This window comes from Ascaphus truei, chromosome 5, assembly GCF_040206685.1.
Source record: "Ascaphus truei isolate aAscTru1 chromosome 5, aAscTru1.hap1, whole genome shotgun sequence".
Lineage (NCBI taxonomy): Eukaryota > Metazoa > Chordata > Amphibia > Anura > Ascaphidae > Ascaphus > Ascaphus truei.
In genome coordinates this window covers 303,438,418-303,456,798 of record NC_134487.1, presented here as the reverse complement: position 1 = coordinate 303,456,798, position 18,381 = coordinate 303,438,418, and the positions used below count along the sequence as shown (strand labels likewise).

Below are 18,381 nucleotides of genomic sequence, written 5' to 3'. Positions count from 1 at the left end.
GTGCTAGTCTATTGTTTCAGTGTGAATTTGACGCATTACACCAGGTAAGACACCTGCCGTTTACAGTATGCATTTGTTTGCCCTGTTTTTACGTGTTATGTATATTTGTTTCCGTAGACTCTCAGAAGCCGATAAACACAGTCTCTGGTACTATCGTTCCTGCTGCAATGAAACAAAGAACATTCTGCCCCTTGTGCTTGGAAGTGCGCCTGCGTGCGACCCAGCCTCCATCTCAGCCATGTACAGAGTTCTGAGGGACTGGACCTTTTCTGACCCTTTAGAAGCCCTGGGTCTTTTAAATTCCTGGTAAGGAAAACATGCTTATGGTATGCATCGAGCCTGTCAGGGAGCCAGATGTAATATATCTGCACAAATGTGACATAAAACGCATTATGGCTGATGTAAAGCAATACAATAGATCGGGGGCGGCCAACTCCAGCCCCCAGGGGCCACCAACAGGTCAGGTTTTCAGGATATCCCTGCTTCAGCACGGGTGTCTTCGACAGAGCCTCTGAATGAGCACCCAGTGCTGAAGCAGGGTTATCCTGAAAAACTGACCTGTTGGTGGCCTTTGTGGACTGGAGTTGGCCAGTCCTGCATTAGATGCTAAGAGACATTTTAAACATGCTTCAGCGTATAAAGTAATGTGTATAAGTTTCTGTTATTGGGATTCAAGATCAAGATACAAGCCTACCGTAATATGTCTATAGGTTACTGTGCTAAAGGAGAACACAAGCAAACCTGTCTCTGCAAGAACACTGTGGGCTGAGAGAAATCAACAACACCATTGTACATTGTGGGAAGTAGACAATGCTTGAATAAAAAGCATAATACATCACAATCATTTGTGTGTCTTCTGCTACATAGTTATTGCCCCGTGTTGTGCATTCAAATACAAATAGTATCCAAAAGGAAGCTTTGGCATGACGAATTACATGATTTGGAGTTAAATTAACACAAATATAAATACCAGGATGTATCCTTAATTACAGTAAATACTACAAAACGTTAGTGTCAGAACGAACAGCATAGGATTTAATTGGCAGTAAAAAGCTAAAATCAGTAACTGTACAAAGCATGTTAGGCGTTGCCAGCAGCAGATGTATCACTATACTACACGCAGTGTTCTACGTATAAGGAGGAGGCGTGACCGCTAACTCACTTTGCTATGTGCAGTATGGAGTAATAAGCAAGTAGGATAAAAATTCCACCAACAAGTAACACATTAGAAAGAAACATTTGCAGATGAAAATAAAGCGGGTTTCTTTCGAAGTCGCTGTTCCCTTGTGATATTAAAGCCTTGCGATTGTTGTCGTGTTCTTTTTAACACACTTCTTTACAACACACGGGGGATTAAGTCATTTACGTCTTTTAACAAATTGGTTTTGTGAAGTTATTTTTCAACAATGGGAATTTAAGGCTCAGGTTTTTTTTAACCATTTATTATAAATGCTAGCAATATGAGGAAGAGACGCAAATTTAGTTTTCTGTTGCAAATCAGATACACAAATACGTTATGGTGAGTAAGAAAGTGGCCGAAATTCTCCAGCGCACAGCGCGCAGCAATTATACCGAACACGTATGAGCAGGTCAGCACGTCTCAGACATGGTCCCCAAACCCGCCCTGATCAGTGTAATACTGCTCCTGCATGCTTTCCCCACATTCAAACCATATGCTGCTCTGGAGTAGTGATGAGTATCACCACTCACCGGTCTAGGATGTTTGGCCGCGGCCATTTCACCGCAACCAAATCGCCACCGGTGATGGGGCTAACAAATTCACCCTGGATAAATGCCAGAGGTGATCACACAGTGGCTGTATAAGTAAGGTTATTAAAGCCCCACCTGTAAGCATGGAGGCGGTTTGGACTGCAGTGGGTGTAATCTTTGTTATTTTTAACGTTAGTCTATTGTGTTAGTGTTGATATTAAAGCGTATTTCAGTAAATGCTAAGTGTAGCAGCCCAGGAGTGTGTTCCATTAGTGCATTCTTCATTAGAGTACGCCATTACTTCTTCTGACATCTCTCTAATTTCTTTGTCACATATGCTGCTCTGGCCTCTGGTTTCTGTGTTATTCTCCTTTATGCCAATCTTTTGATACTTGTTTTTGCTTTGGAGATTTATTGTCAACATTTTCAATTCCCTTCAGCTTTTCAGATCAGAATATCTGTGAGACTGCTTGCCAACAAATTGGAAATCTGTCAAATGATGAAATGTTAGACTACCTTCCGCAGCTAGTCCAGGTACATCAAACAGCCGACAACAAAGACACCTTTATATCTAAATCAACCGCACTAAACATATTTTGGGGCTATCAATCTTAAAAACTATGTTTGTCGGTAAAATTGAATCTATATGAGACGTTTTGTATTACAGCATTTCCCCCAAATTCTCATCTTACTTTTGATCTTATGTTCTGCTCCGTTTCTTTCAGTGCGGGGATTAGGGAATGGGTAAGGGGATATATCCCACTTTGCTTCCTTTCCATCACTTTTGTGTGTTAAAGAAATGTCGCAGGTTACATCACTCTGTCTGGCAAAACCAGCAACTTCCTGCACAACAATGGAAGTACGAATCATGCAAGCCACTGTACTACGGGCGGGGGAAAAGGGGGCTCAAGTTTGCCAATCATGCGAATAGAAAGAGGGTGTATTGTATTGTATGTCTTTATTTATATAGCGCCATTAATGTACATAGCGCTTCACAGAAGTAATATGAGACAATCATATAAATAACAAATAATATAAATAACAGGTCATGGGAATAAGTGCTTCAGACAAAAGTAACATTAAGGAAGAGGAGTCCCTGCTCCAAGGAGCTTACAATCTAATTGGTAGGTAGGGAGAACGTACAGAGACAGTAGGAGGGAGTTCTGGTAAGTGCGTCTGCAGGGGGCCAAGCTTTATGTATCATGTGTTCAGAATATCCCCAGTGCTACTCATATGCTTCTTTAAGCAAGTGTGTCTTAAGGTGGGTCTTAAAGGTGGATAGAGAGGGTGCTAGTTGGGTATTGAGGGGAAGGGCATTCAAGAGTGTGGGGCAGTCAGGGTATCTAGATACCTCCTATACAGTCATTTATACTGTTCGTGAAGAGAGAACTGTGAACATGGAAAAACACACCAGGTATATACCTGGGGAAATAAGTTCATTTAAATATGAATTAAATATTGCTCTTGCTCTTCTGGTGAAAACGTCAGTTTCAGCTCTTTTTTGTAATAATGCAGAAATTGTGAAATTAAAGGAAAATGAGCAGAACAAATATACAATACATTATTGTAGACATTCACACATCTCTTGTGAACACATTGATTACAAAATAAACTAATTGTGTATCACATTCTGCGTCTCTGACCCAGCTTGCACCTTGGGGAGACTCAGTAGGAGGAGTTGGGGGAGAGTTACACAGTGCACAGCTTATTATGAGTTTATCCACATTCTGCGTCTCTGTCCCAGCTTGCACCTTGGTGAGAGTCAGTAGGAGGAGTTGGGGGGAGTTACGTGGTGCACAGATTATAATGAGATGTATTACATTCTGCGTCTCTGCCCCAGCTTGCACCTTGGGGAGAGTCAGTAGGAGGAGTTAGGGGGAGTTACATGGTGCACAGATTATAATTAGATGTATCACATTCTGCGTTTCTCTGTCCCCAGCTTGCACCTTGGGGAGAGTCAGTGGGAGGAGTTACATGGCGCACAGATTATGAGATGTATCACTTTACGCTCCTCTGTGTAACCTTTTCTCCTTTCAATCTGCACTAAAAATTCTTCCAGATCTGAGGTGATATTAAAGCAGAAATACAACATTCCCCATTTTCTTCTTATTCTTATTTTTCTTATTTGTATATGTAACGCATGTGGCAATGAATCAGTCTACTTTCTTACTTAAGACAATCGCTTTGTGCACCCTGTTGTAAATCTGTAAAATTCTTCATTGTGTGCCTAACGAAATGGCTGCCTTCTAACTTTGTGCTGCAGTCAGTGAAATGCTGCAGATGATATGTAACATTATGTTACTAAGTGTAACACATTATTGTTACAGCTTTCAGAGTAATAGACAGTCTGCTGTTTGGAACACAGCATCAGATCTGTTTGTAATACTTTGTTGCCAAAAAGCATTGCTCAAAAAGGTGTGTGTGGCTATGACTTTCTAAATGATTTCTGTAGCAACCAAAGGATGATCAGTACATTAATAAAATAATGAAAAATGGCATTAGAAGTTTAAAAGAAAATACAGTATTATCTACAGTAATTAAGTAGGCTGTCTATTGCTTTATTTCTTGTGTTAAATATACTTGACATACAATGCAATCTGACATAATGTTTCTACTTTTGCAATTCAGGCAGTCAAGTATCAATGGGACCTTGATAACGCGTTGGTCAGACTTTTGCTAGATCGTTCACTGCAAAGCATTCAAGTAGCACACCGGCTGTACTGGTAAGATCAAATTGTAACAATGACACAATGATCGTTACATTTGTTTTCTTTTTTACTCTGCTGCTGTACATTGACTTTTGCTGCCAGCGCCCAGTAGCTTAAAGCTGCAATTCAAGCTGCCGTTTAAAAAAATAAAATAAAAATTCCCATTCAATATGCGCATCAATACAATCTGCACACTGACAAGTGATTAGTAAACTACAGATCGATCCGTTCTCCTGTAATCGATCGCTTGCTCAGGATTATTTCATTCAGTTCTTGCACAGCATTGTGGGCAATGTAGTCCTGGAATATGATTGACTGAGCCAGTGTTTCCGAACTCCAGTCCTCAGGGAACCCCAACAGGTCAGGTCTTAAAGATATCTCTGCTGCAGCACAGGTGACTCAGTCAAAATGACTGAGCTCCTGATTGACCCACCTGTGCTGGTGCAGGGATATCCTTAAGACCTGACCTGTTGGGGTTCCCTGAGGACTGGAGTTGTGAAACACCGGACTGGGCAGTTACTAGATACAATTAATTCACTGCTAGAGAGGGCGGGACTCAAGAGCAGAGCCTATCTGAAGGGGAAGGAGCTGTCACTTTAGAAATGCTTCCTACATTAGAAACATTTAAAAATGTCTTTAAAACATTTTTTTTTTTTTTAAAGGCTACAAGTATTTTCTCAAAAAACACATGTAGGATATTGCTTGAACTGCAGCTTTAATGTCACCTGCAATGTATTAACATGTACGAAAGGAATACAATTGTCACATCTGACATCTTCGTACTTTCCCAGGAATCTGTGAATGACATTATCACCTTTACCATGTCATAAACCAATGTGCACTTCTAGCAATTCTTTGCCACATTGGAATGCAGCGTGACCCCATCTGTATCACAGAAAGCAGTGCTGCTGCTAAGTCCTGCTGTGTCCTGGATGTCGCATATGGTGCGGCAGAAAGACAAATTGCTGCAGTTGTATTACTCTCTGCACTATAGAATGCACACTCTCTCTTTAAATGGATCTCATGCTTCCTAAGATGTTACACTTTGCTACATTACTAAAGCTGGATTGTAGTACAACAGCCTCCTACTAGGATGTATTGGCAAATATGATCTAAATCCATACATTTGTAGTGACATCGTCTATGCTATACCATGTCAGGATGCATAAATTGGAAGAACTTGCTGTACCAGATATCGGGAGAATGGGGGGGGGGGGGGGGGGGAAGAGGGGGGCTGAATGTTTAAAAGAAGACGAAGCAGGGACTTATATGTGTGATGAAGCAAATCATCCCACTTAAACAAGACTGAGAAGAATATTCTCTGAAATGTTGCAACAAGCTGGGAGTGAAGTGGTGCCAATCCTTGCAATGCTCCGTACAGTATGTGCTGCTAGAAGTACAGTCACATTACAGGACAATGGAGCAATGCCATAGTTATACAGGCATACCCCGGTTTAAGGACACTCACTTTAAGTACACTCACGAGTAAGGACATATCGCCCAATAGGCAAACGCCAGCTCACGCATGCGCCTGTCAGCACGTCCTGAACAGCAATACCGGCTCCCTACCTGTACCGAAGCTGTGCGCAAGCGGGGAGACTATAGAGCATGTTACACATGTGTTATTTACATCAGTTATGCACGTATATGACGATTGCAGTACAGTACATGCATCGATAAGTGGAAAAAAGGGAGTGCTTCACTTTAAGTACATTTTCACTTTACATACATGCTCCGGTCCCATTGCGTACGTTAATGTGGGGTATGCCTGTACATAAGAAAGGAAATATAGAAACCAACAGCAGTCCTGGCTTCACCTGCAGCCTGCGAGCAGCTTTAATGAGAAATAATTATCTAAGAGAATGAATCAATTTGCGAATATCCTCCAAGGACTAGCGAAATGGCTGACTTCTCACTGTGCTGTAGTCTGTGAAATGCTACAGCTGCCATGTAACACTATATTACTAAGTGTAACTCATTATTGTTTCAGCTTTCAGCTCAGCAATCGTCTGCTGATCGGAACACTGCAACAAATCTGTTTGTGATACTTTGTTGCCAAAGGGCAAAGCTCAAAAAGGTGTGTGTTAGAGCCTGTTTCAAAAGAGGAAGTGGAAATTACTTTCTAAATAGTCGCTAAGCAGCCAAAGGATGCTCAGTACGTTATTTAAAATATGTATTTTTTAAAGATATTAATAATTGGAAATTAAAAAATAATGCAGTAAATATTAACTAATACTACACAAGTGATTTATTAATAAACACATATTGGATTATGAAGTTCTTGCTGCTTTAAGAACTGCAGGCCAAAGCAGTCTACTTTCAATTGCGTAAAAACAAACAAGAGAAGCGCAAGGAAAACCAATCAATATACTGATAATAAATGTATAGATAAATATAAAAGTTCAACACACATCAATATGCAGTCTTGAATTAAGGATGGCATGATCCCCCACACCCCTCAGGCAACCGAATGGGAGGTAGTACTAATCTGTAGATGGTAACAGCATAAAGCCGGTTTTGGAGCTAGCAGATGACACTGCTGCCTGTGGGTACACCAAGTCCCGCTGCGGAGCTCAAGCAGCGCGCCTGTAGATCCCAGCGGGGAAGGGAAGTGGGAGGGTTATGTGAATTCAGCTCCGGAGACCCACTGCTACCAACCTTCAGTTTAATCAGTCTTCCTGCACTTCCTGTATGTGGGATGCAGAGAACTCAATGACATACAAGATTTTTACGAAGATAGCCATTAATTGCCTGGATAATACCTTTGACTTTGCACAGCCTAGAGAACAAGCGAGATTTTGCAGCGCATACAACACAACGGAACAAATCCAAGTCGTCCAAGTAGTGAACTCCAGTAACTAATACGATCCACCATTCCGTTTAGGATTAATAGATTATGATAAAGCATTTTTTTCACCTGAGCCGTTTTAAATGCATTAATATGTGTTGAAGAAGTGTACATTGATAATATGAGGAACATTGACGAGAACTTATTATTTATTTTTTTCACAAGTATCTTTATTGGAGTCACATATAACTTGTTTACAGTTACTTTTCAGGTATAATATAAAACATTGTTTGGTCACATATATCATAGTGTACCCAGCATTTCGAATTTGTTTTAAAACAAATCCGTGGGTGGGATTGACGCAGCTCCGCCTTTTATGGTTATTGGGTTATTACCCATTTCCCTGTTTGGACTCGTAATTAATCAGTATTTGTAGTAAATCGATTAGTCCCCATTCCTGGGTATAAATAGGAACCTTTTATTTATCGATGTTATAGTCCCACGGGGCTGCGTCCTCCCATTATAGCGTCTTAGTTGTTCTCTATTTTCCTTTCTTAGTACAGTATAACTTCATTGCATAACCTGATATCATTGTGGTACAGTCGGGCCCCACTTTACAGCGGCAGCTTGGAACGGAACCCGCCGTATGAGCGGGGCCCTCCTGTACTCTAAAAAAAACCTGCAGGTAATAATTTATTTTAACCTAATCTATATTAAACTATAAACTCAACTAATTGTGTTGGTCCACTTCTTACTCTCTGAGTCAGACGTCCTCCCAGGCATCATCCTTAATGTTTACTGTTGTATATCTAACAAGCTTTTAAAAAACTCCACCATGTCATCCCAGGGCTTTCAACTAGTAGCGGGTTAGCTGGTTATTCCACCTATCCTTATTTCTATACCTTAAATTCTATATCATCTTTTGTCCACATATGTGTCTCTTCCAGGAACCAGTCCCATCTTAGATGGAAGTCCCCCAGCGTTCTGTTTCTGTCCAAACACGTTTCCAGTCTGTCTATCATCATTAGTTTGTACAGCACGCTGTGTAAATTCTCCAGCGAGGGTTAGAGCGGCAATATCCTGTTTAGCGTTATGGACTTTCTTGCTGCCAAAAGTATCATTTCTGTGGGTCTTGCCACTGTTGTGCTAATTCGTCTGCCACATGTCCAGTTCTCTATGTTAGTGAAGATCATAGGGATTGGGTCTTTATCTCAGGATATTTTTAGTTTTGATTTTATGTATCCTAGCAAGCTGTAAAAAACGAAGCACTAATCCGGGCAAAAATCACTCGGTGGCCCCATAAAAAATGTATTTTTATTCGAGTCTCATGGACAACAAATCACCACCATATTTCGCGCCCACCGGCGCTTTGTCATGGTGGGCACGAAATATGTTGGTGATTTTTGAATATCTCATTTATTTATTTTTAATCGGTAGTTATGGGCATATGGTTTGACTCCCACTTAACATTCGGGATGCACATTGATACCCTGACAACCAAGACCTATGCCAAACTAGGGGTACTTTACAGGAACAAATCCTCCCTAAGTCTCCTGGTCAGAAAACGTATCGCACAGCAGATGCTAATGCCAATTATTGACTATGGAGACATAGTATATGGCTCAGCACCTCAAACCCACCTTAGCAAACTTGACACCCTCTACAATTCAATTTGTCATTTTGTTCTCCAATGCAACTATAACACACATCACTGCGAAATGCTCAAAGAACTAGATTGGTCATCACTCGAGTCTAGGCGCAAAGTTCACCTTTCCTGTCTTGACTTCAAATTCTTTATGGGCAAGCTACCCAGCTACCTGAAAAAGCTCCTCACCCCTACCACATGCAGCACCTATCACCTGAGATCAGACTCCAAAAGACTGTTCCCAGTCCCAAGGCTCAACAAAGTATCCAGCCGGTCCTCCTTCTCTTACCGTGCACACCAAAACTGGAACAACCTACCAGAGACTCTTACATCCACCACCAGTCTAAGTTCTTTCAAATCTAAGGCTGTCTCACATTTTAATCTGGTCTGTAACGGTTTCATACGCCCATAATATAAATTATCTTTAACTGTGCACGCAATGTCTTGTATATAATGTATACCCTGCTCATTTATGTAACTGTATTTGTAAACATGTATTATTTGTCTTAACTCTGTTCCCAGGACATACTTGAAAACGAGAGGTAACTCTCAATGTATTACTTCCTGGTAAAATATTTTATAAATAAATAAATAAATTTGTGACATCATATATTCTAGTTATGGGCTTAGATGTTTTGAAATTTCTCATTAGATTCCCTAGTAATCTTCCTGTTTTGTTCCCATATCTAAAAAATTGAGCCTTTCTTACTGATCTTTTTCCCAGTTTTTTTTCTTCTAACCATACCTCGCAGGTTACTTTTTTCTGGCAGTAGACTTCTTTATTGCGAGGTGTTGGGTCTGTTTCAAATTCTCTAAATGCCTTACTAAGTTCTTTACTTGCGGTGCAGAATTCTTGGGTAGTCTGTATTTTTTCTGGAGCTATATGCCATAACATTTCCTCTCCTCACCACTTTGGATGTTTCCCAGAAGAGGATGGGGTTTGATCTATGGTGGCCATGTGTGAGTCTCCACTCAAAGGTGGTTTCTTTAGTGTGGGATGTGGGTCCTCTGAATATCCCCCCGCATTGTCTTTCACTCGCAGGGTCAGCAGGTGGATAAATCCCACGTGTACCATAAACATCCAGAGTAGTATGGAGTAAAATACAGGGTTTATTAGAAAACAAATAAAAATGCAAAAATAATACAAGTAATAAACCACTCACACTGTAGAGTATAGTGGTCGATGTGGCTTTTCCGGTCTCCTGGCTCAGGACAAACCTCCCTCCTCTCTCCCTGACTTACAAATTTGAAGGCAATTTAATGATATAGTTGTCTCCTACTCTCCGCACCTATAGCCCCACTCCTTCCTCTAAATAAGAAGGAAGGTTCTAGTTTGTATGTAGGTTGCTCAGGTTCGGGAACTGTCTTGCAATTGTCCTGGGGCAGGGGTAAATGTCTCTGTCTTTTCAACTAGAGTTATGGCAGACCTGCAGTTCCACGTTCCCCTTTTTTTAACTGTGTGCTTGGGGTAGGGTTTCACCGGTACTGAGTCAACTACCATCAGGCGAATCGGACATCTGGGTTTCTGGGCTCTGAGTAGGTGTCCCCCTTTTTTTTTTAGCTTTCGTCTCCACCTGCACCGTGTTGTTCCTCGTCTGCTCTTCTGGCTGATGACATCTTTGCCATGAACTTCTCGGCCTGATCATGGGATGTAAAAGTCTTTATTCATGTGTCTGTAAATATTTTTAGGGTTGCTGGGTAGGTAAGGGCAAATTTCCGTTTCTGTTTGCAGAGAGTGGTGCAGACTTTGCTGAAATCTCTCCTTTTTTGTGAAGCTGTGACCGAATAGTCTTGGAAGATCATTATTCGCTTGGTGTCATATCAGTTGATCTAATTCCTTGAAGGCTTTAATGATCTTGACATTACAATTCTGAATAAGAAAATGATAAACAGCACTCACTAAAAAAAACAGAAACAATGCATGGTGCCAGGGACTAGAGAGCACCCAATTCCTCTAACAATAATACATATAAACCGAAATAGTCCAGCACTCACTGTCTATAGAAATCAAAATACATGAACGGGATATTGCCAAATAAAGTGTGATTTAATAAATAACACAAACACCCAATAACAGAACCGCATGCCCTACATCAAATAAGGTGTAAAAAGCAATAAACAAAATATAATAGGCAAATAGGAGTAGTGAGGTAGGGGGGAGGGGGTGGGTAATGGGGTAAGTGAACAAAATGCAGTAAAGGGACAAGACAACACAGGTGGGTACAATGGTGGGGAAGCAGCAGGGGGGCAACGTTTTGGGGAACACCCCTTCATCAGGCCCATTCCCCCTCGTTCCAATGGAACAGAGGGGTACTTCCCTGTCCCCAAGACCCACAGAAACAACGTCAGGTCCCAAAGAGAGACTAATCAACCCCCACACAGGTAGTAAATACAGGTAATAAACACCAATGAAAAAACAGTATACTTGGTATTATGGCAAAAAAAGACCCAAAAGGAGCAGGATGGAGAATATGAAAGCAAAAAATGCAAACCACAGACAATCTGTATGGAAACTCAGTAGTCCTGTTCCTGTCAAGTGCTAGGGGTGTCTGTGAGGAACTGCCCAAGTCAGAGCTGTTATGAAGGTAGGGTGACGTCATCCATCTGCGCTACGAGTGCAATCATAACATTCACATCAGCTGGGGGCTTCTGCTGAAGGTCCCGTGACGCCGATCCTCTCTTCAGTAGTTGCGAGCTGCCGAAATCAGCTGTGAGATGTGCGCGCATGCGCACTATGCACACAGAATGGAATCCCTACTTTCAGCAATGGAGTTCTCTGCGCATGCGCAGTGGACACGAAGAGTCCTATCATAGAGTTCCATTGCCTGTTGAAGCTCCAATCGGAGGTATGATATACTCCACAGTCCTTCATGCATGCCCGCAGTGTAGGGCAAGTGATGTAAGGCCCAGATCAGACAGGAGGCCATGCGACGTGCGCACGCATGTTCGTCACTCTTTGAGGCTAGTGGATGACAGTTGTCACACTAGAAACTGTTTGTGGCGGCAAACTACAGCGTTGACGCTGCGACATTTTGCCACCACAACCCAAATTGAAATTTGGGGCTGCAGTCGCGTCACGTGAGCTGGTTCAGCCAATAAAGGCGAACCAGCTCCGTGGCGTGTTCGTTACGCCCCCAAACGCCGCGACCCATCTCCTGCAGTTTGAGCATAGATCACTGGACTGCAGGAGCGCGGGATGGAGGTGCGCACACAAGCGCGCGGACGTAGCAGCCAGTCTGAACTCGGCCTTATAAGAGCTAGTTACAAAGAATAATATTAACTAACATACACTGTAATAAGAGCTAGTTACAAAGAATAATATTAACTAACAAACACTGTAATAAGAGCTAGTTATAAAGAATAATATTAACTAACAAACACTGTAATAAGAGCTAGTTACAACAAATAATATTAACTAACAAACACTGTAATAAGAGCTAGTTACAAAGAATAATATTAACTAACAAACACTGTAATAAGAGCTAGTTACAAAGAATAATATTAACTAACAAACACTGTAATAAGAGCTAGTTATAAAGAATAATATTAACTAACAAACACTGTGATAAGAGCTAGTTACAAAGAATAATATTAACTAACATACACTGTAATAAGAGCTAGTTACAAAGAATAATATTAACTGACAAACACTGTAATAAGAGCTAGTTACAAATAATAATATTAACTAACAAACACTGTAATAAGAGCTAGTTACAAAGAATAATATTAACTAACAAACACTGTAATAAGAGCTAGTTACAAATAATAATATTAACTAACAAACACTGTAATAAGAGCTAGTTACAAAGAATAATATTAACTAACATACACTGTAATAAGAGCTAGTTACAAAGAATAATATTAACTAACAAACACTGTAATAAGAGCTAGTTACAAAGAATAATATTAACTAACAAACACTGTAATAAGAGCTAGTTATAAAGAATAATATTAACTAACAAACACTGTAATAAGAGCTAGTTACAACAAATAATATTAACTAACATACACTGTAATAAGAGCTAGTTACAAAGAATAATATTAACTAACAAACACTGTAATAAGAGCTAGTTACAAATAATAATATTAACTAACATACACTGTAATAAGAGCTAGTTACAAAGAATAATATTAACTAACATACACTGTAATAAGAGCTAGTTACAAAGAATAATATTAACTAACATACACTGTAATAAGAGCTAGTTACAAAGAATAATATTAACTAACATACACTGTAATAATAGCTAGTTACAAAGAATAATATTAACTAACAAACACTGTAATAAGAGCTAGTTACAAAGAATAATATTAACTAACATACACTGTAATAAGAGCTAGTTACAAAGAATAATATTAACTAACATACACTGTAATAAGAGCTAGTTACAAAGAATAATATTAACTAACAAACACTGTAATAATAGCTAGTTACAAAGAATAATATTAACTAACATACACTGTAATAAGAGCTAGTTACAAAGAATAATATTAACTAACAAACACTGTAATAATAGCTAGTTACAAAGAATAATATTAACTAACATACACTGTAATAAGAGCTAGTTACAAAGAATAATATTAACTAACAAACACTGTAATAAGAGCTAGTTACAAAGAATAATATTAACTAACATACACTGTAATAAGAGCTAGTTACAAAGAATAATATTAACTAACATACACTGTAATAAGAGCTAGTTACAAAGAATAATATTAACTAACAAACACTGTAATAAGAGCTAGTTACAAAGAATAATATTAACTAACAAACACTGTAATAAGAGCTAGTTACAAAGAATAATATTAACTAACAAACACTCTAATAAGAGCTAGTTACAAAAATAATATTAACTAACATACACTGTAATAAGAGCTAGTTACAAAGAATAATATTAACTAACATACACTGTAATAAGAGCTAGTTACAAAGAATAATATTAACTAACATACACTGTAATAAGAGCTAGTTACAAAGAATAATATTAACTAACATACACTGTAATAAGAGCTAGTTACAAAGAATAATATTAACTAACATACACTGTAATAAGAGCTAGTTACAAAGAATAATATTAACTAACATACACTGTAATAAGAGCTAGTTACAAAGAATAATATTAACTAACAAACACTGTAATAATAGCTAGTTACAAAGAATAATATTAACTAACATACACTGTAATAAGAGCTAGTTACAAAGAATAATATTAACTAACAAACACTGTAATAATAGCTAGTTACAAAGAATAATATTAACTAACATACACTGTAATAAGAGCTAGTTACAAAGAATAATATTAACTAACAAACACTGTAATAAGAGCTAGTTACAAAGAATAATATTAACTAACATACACTGTAATAAGAGCTAGTTACAAAGAATAATATTAACTAACATACACTGTAATAAGAGCTAGTTACAAAGAATAATATTAACTAACAAACACTGTAATAAGAGCTAGTTACAAAGAATAATATTAACTAACAAACACTGTAATAAGAGCTAGTTACAAAGAATAATATTAACTAACAAACACTCTAATAAGAGCTAGTTACAAAAATAATATTAACTAACATACACTGTAATAAGAGCTAGTTACAAAGAATAATATTAACTAACATACACTGTAATAAGAGCTAGTTACAAAGAATAATATTAACTAACATACACTGTAATAAGAGCTAGTTACAAAGAATAAAAAAGCTGTGTGTGCTGTGCACGCTCATAGTAAGTGAAACTTCTTTGACTTTTGTCACAGAAATTGTATTTGTATTGGTGATGTTTTAATTAAAAATCAAAATACAATTTCATTGACAAAACGCAAATAAATTTGACTTAGAACATGCGTACACATCCCTTGTATTTGCACTAAGCGTGAATTCCTCGTGTGTGCGTGACTGTGTGTGTGTGCGTGACTGTGTGTGTGTGCGTGTGACTGTGTGTGTGCGTGTGACTGTGTGACTGTGCGTGTGACTGTGCGACTGTGCGTGTGACTGTGTGACTGTGCGTGTGACTGTGCGTGTTACTGTGTGACTGTGTGTGACTGTGTGTGACTGTGCGCGTGACAGTGCGTGTGCACGCGACTGACTGTGCGCGCGACTGACTGTGCGTGTGACTGTGTGTGTGTGCGTGTGACTGTGTGTGTGTGCGTGACCATGTGCGTGTGTGTGTGACCGTGTGCGTGCGTGTGACCGTGTGACGTATGCGCAGCCCCCCTGCACCTCACACATCCCCCTAACCTATTCACAGTCAGTGTGTGTATGTCAGTCAGTGTGTGTGTATGTCAGTCAGTGTGTGTGTATGTGTCAGTGTGTGTGCATGTGTGTCAGTCAGTGTGTGTGTATGTGTCAGTGTGTGTGCATGTGTGTCAGTCAGTGTGTGTGTATGTGTGTCAGTCAGTGTGTGTGTGTGTGTATGTGTGTCAGTCAGTGTGTGTGTCTGTGTGTGTATATATGTATGTGTGTGTGTCTGTCACTGTATGTGTGTCTCTCTTTCTGTGTCCTGCCCCCTCTCTCCTGACTCCTCCCCCCCCCTCACAGACAGGCAGAGCTGCGGACTCGCGGCGGCTCTGCCTGAGACTCTCCTCCCTCCCCCCCCCCCCTCACAGACAGGCAGAGCTGCGGACCCGCGGCGGCTCTGCCTGAGACTCTCCTCCCTCCCCCCCCCCCCTCACAGACAGGCAGAGCTGCGGACCCGCGGCGGCTCTGCCTGAGACTCTCCTCCCCCCCCCCCTCCCTCACAGACAGGCAGAGCTGCGGACCCGCGGCGGCTCTGCCTGAGACTCCTACTCCCCTCACAGACAGGCAGAGCTGCGGACCCGCGGCGGCTCTGCCTGAGTCTCTCCTCGCCCCCCCCCCCACCCCCCCGGCGAGACGCGGCCGCACCGGGCACCGGGCAGATACCTAATAAAGGCCCCCCCCCCTCCGGAAGTGCTGCGTGGGCAGAGGCAGTGTCGGCGGGGAAGGGGGGCAGCGTGTCATCGTCAGCGGGAGCTGGCTTGGTGCTGTGGGGAACGCAGCTCACTCTACCCCCCCCCCCCCCCCGTTCCATGCCTCGGCCGAGGGAGGTCAGCAGGAGTGGCGGCAATTAAATTTTGAGGGCTGCCGCCGCCGCATGTCAGCGGGTGGGGGGAGCAGAGCTCGTTATGAGCTGCGGCGGCGGATACCCTCCATGATCCCTGGGCTCCTCTCCTCGACCCCGGCGGCGCTGAGTCAGCGGGACGCAGGAAAGCGGAGGTAGGGAGGAGAGAGGCTGCGCAGCATGTCAGCGGCCGTTAGGAGCGGCGGCTATCGCCGCCGCATATGTCATGGTGTGTGGGGGGTGTGGGGCTGGGTGGGGTGTGGGGGGTGATTAGGAGCGGCGCCGGCGGCTATCGCCGCCGCCGCCGCATCTGATTTGTGGAGCGGGTGTGATGTCAGTGTTGGGGTCGGGCTGAGCCAGAACACAGCCCAGCCTCAACTGCCAGCACTGACGTCACATCCGTTTCATTTCTGTCTCCACAATTCTTTTTTGCCCCATCACGAATGAGGTGCCACTAAGGAAGTTTCACTTCAATATTAACTAACATACACTGTAATAAGAGCTAGTTACAAAGAGTAATATTAACTAACAAACACTGTAATAAGAGTTAGTTACAAAGAATAATATTAACTAACAAACACTGTAATAAGAGCTAGTTACAAAGAATAATATTAACTAACAAACACTGTAATAAGAGCTAGTTACAAAGAATAATATTAACTAACAAACACTGTAATAAGAGCTAGTTACAAAGAATAATATTAACTAACAAACACTGTAATAAGAGCTAGTTACAAAGAATAATATTAACTAACAAACACTGTAATAAGAGCTAGTTACAAAGAATAATATTAACTAATAAACACTGTAATAAGAGCTAGTTACAAAGAATAATATTAACTAACATACACTGTAATAAGAGCTAGTTACAAAGAATAATATTAACTAACATACACTGTAATAAGAGCTAGTTACAAAGAATAATATTAACTAACAAACACTGTAATAAGAGCTAGTTACAAAGAATAATATTAACTAACATACACTGTAATAAGAGTTAGTTACAAAGAATAATATTAACTAACATACACTGTAATAAGAGCTAGTTACAAATAGTAATATTAACTAACAAACACTGTTTTAGTTGCCAATCAGCAACACCGATGTAACTACAAATGTAACAGGCGTTATTGGAGCCAATGACGCGTGCGAGTCCAAACAGAAGGGGCAATAATGCGTTGCCTTGCCGCTTTTTCGTGTGCGACGTGCATCACATTTACCCATCAACTTCCATACAACTTGGATTGTCTCCCTTCAACTTTCATACGCACACAGTTTATTAGATTGTCAGATTGCATAATACAGCATATACATAATAGGCTTCTAGGTAGAATGTACTGTATATGGCTCTTGCATTTAAATACATTATAATATACAAAAATGTATTTTTCCATGCCACCATTCTTTCATTAATGAAAAAAGAAAAAAGTCAAAGGTTGAATAAGCTGTAATATTTGCCCTTTGTGATGTGGAAATAAGAATGATTGCAAATAGCAAAGATCTCCAAGCTGTTGGCCAGACCTGGGTTTTATATGTAGTGCTCAATGAGATTGCTTTCTTATAAGCAGGAGGTCACTGGTTCAGGATTATTCTGCAACACTTCACTTCTAAAATTCTTGATTGTAATTACACTGGATTTTGAGTTGAAGCCCTCATCAGAAAAGTGCTGTACATTAAAATGAAAAATCTTAAGGCAGGAGGAATATAAAATTAAATGTCCCTTTTACCATTGTCCTTTCCAGCTGGATATGTTGAGAAATATTGTGATATACTCTTCCCAGATTACCTCTGAAATGCATGGCAGCTGTGCATTATTCTGTGCTGTGCTGTGCTGTGTTATAATTGTAGCAATGCCACAGGTTACAGCTGTTAGATCTGTATATATCAGAACAGTGATTTCATTAAAGGGTGACCAAGCATTGCACATTTGTGTGAGTAGGAGATATAACCCACTCTTTTCTTGTATATGGGCATATGTTTTATTATTTGACTTGCAAAAATGTAAATAGAGTGTAAGGTGAATAAGCAAATGGTAAGAGGAGCATAATAGGACAAAAACAGTAGAGCTAGTCACCCTGAAGATGGGCACACTTGCTGGTTCCATGTCAGGACTTCAAAGGTTTATTTATTTTTTAGAAAGTGGGCAAACTTTTAGAAAAGTTACTAGATATGGCAAAACCAAAACACAAAACGTTTTTAGAACCAAAACATGAAAGTGCTCACCCTTAATGTAAATGCATAGTCACTTATTCCAACTCTTCATGTTTCAACAGAACTACAGTATGTTTGCACATCATCATGGTATAGTATAGTACAGTATATACAAGTACTATATACAACAGTGACTAGTAATACAGCATCGATGTCTGGTATTAATCCTCTATAACAGGCATGTCACACACGTGTACAATAGTTTGTGCCTGGGTGCTCAGATTGCACCAGGACA

General features: G+C 40.3%; 1 protein-coding gene across 1 annotated transcript in view; it reads left to right on the top strand.

Moving 5' to 3' along the window:
• Window positions 1-18,381, top strand: part of PIK3C2G (phosphatidylinositol-4-phosphate 3-kinase catalytic subunit type 2 gamma) — a 218,116-nt gene that overhangs the window by 110,013 nt on the left and 89,722 nt on the right. Inside the window, exons 17-19 of the mRNA XM_075599209.1 lie at window positions 118-306; window positions 2,151-2,244; window positions 4,339-4,433. Of these exons, the coding sequence (XP_075455324.1) occupies window positions 118-306; window positions 2,151-2,244; window positions 4,339-4,433 (378 nt within the window). The remainder of the gene's footprint in view (window positions 1-117; window positions 307-2,150; window positions 2,245-4,338; window positions 4,434-18,381) is intronic.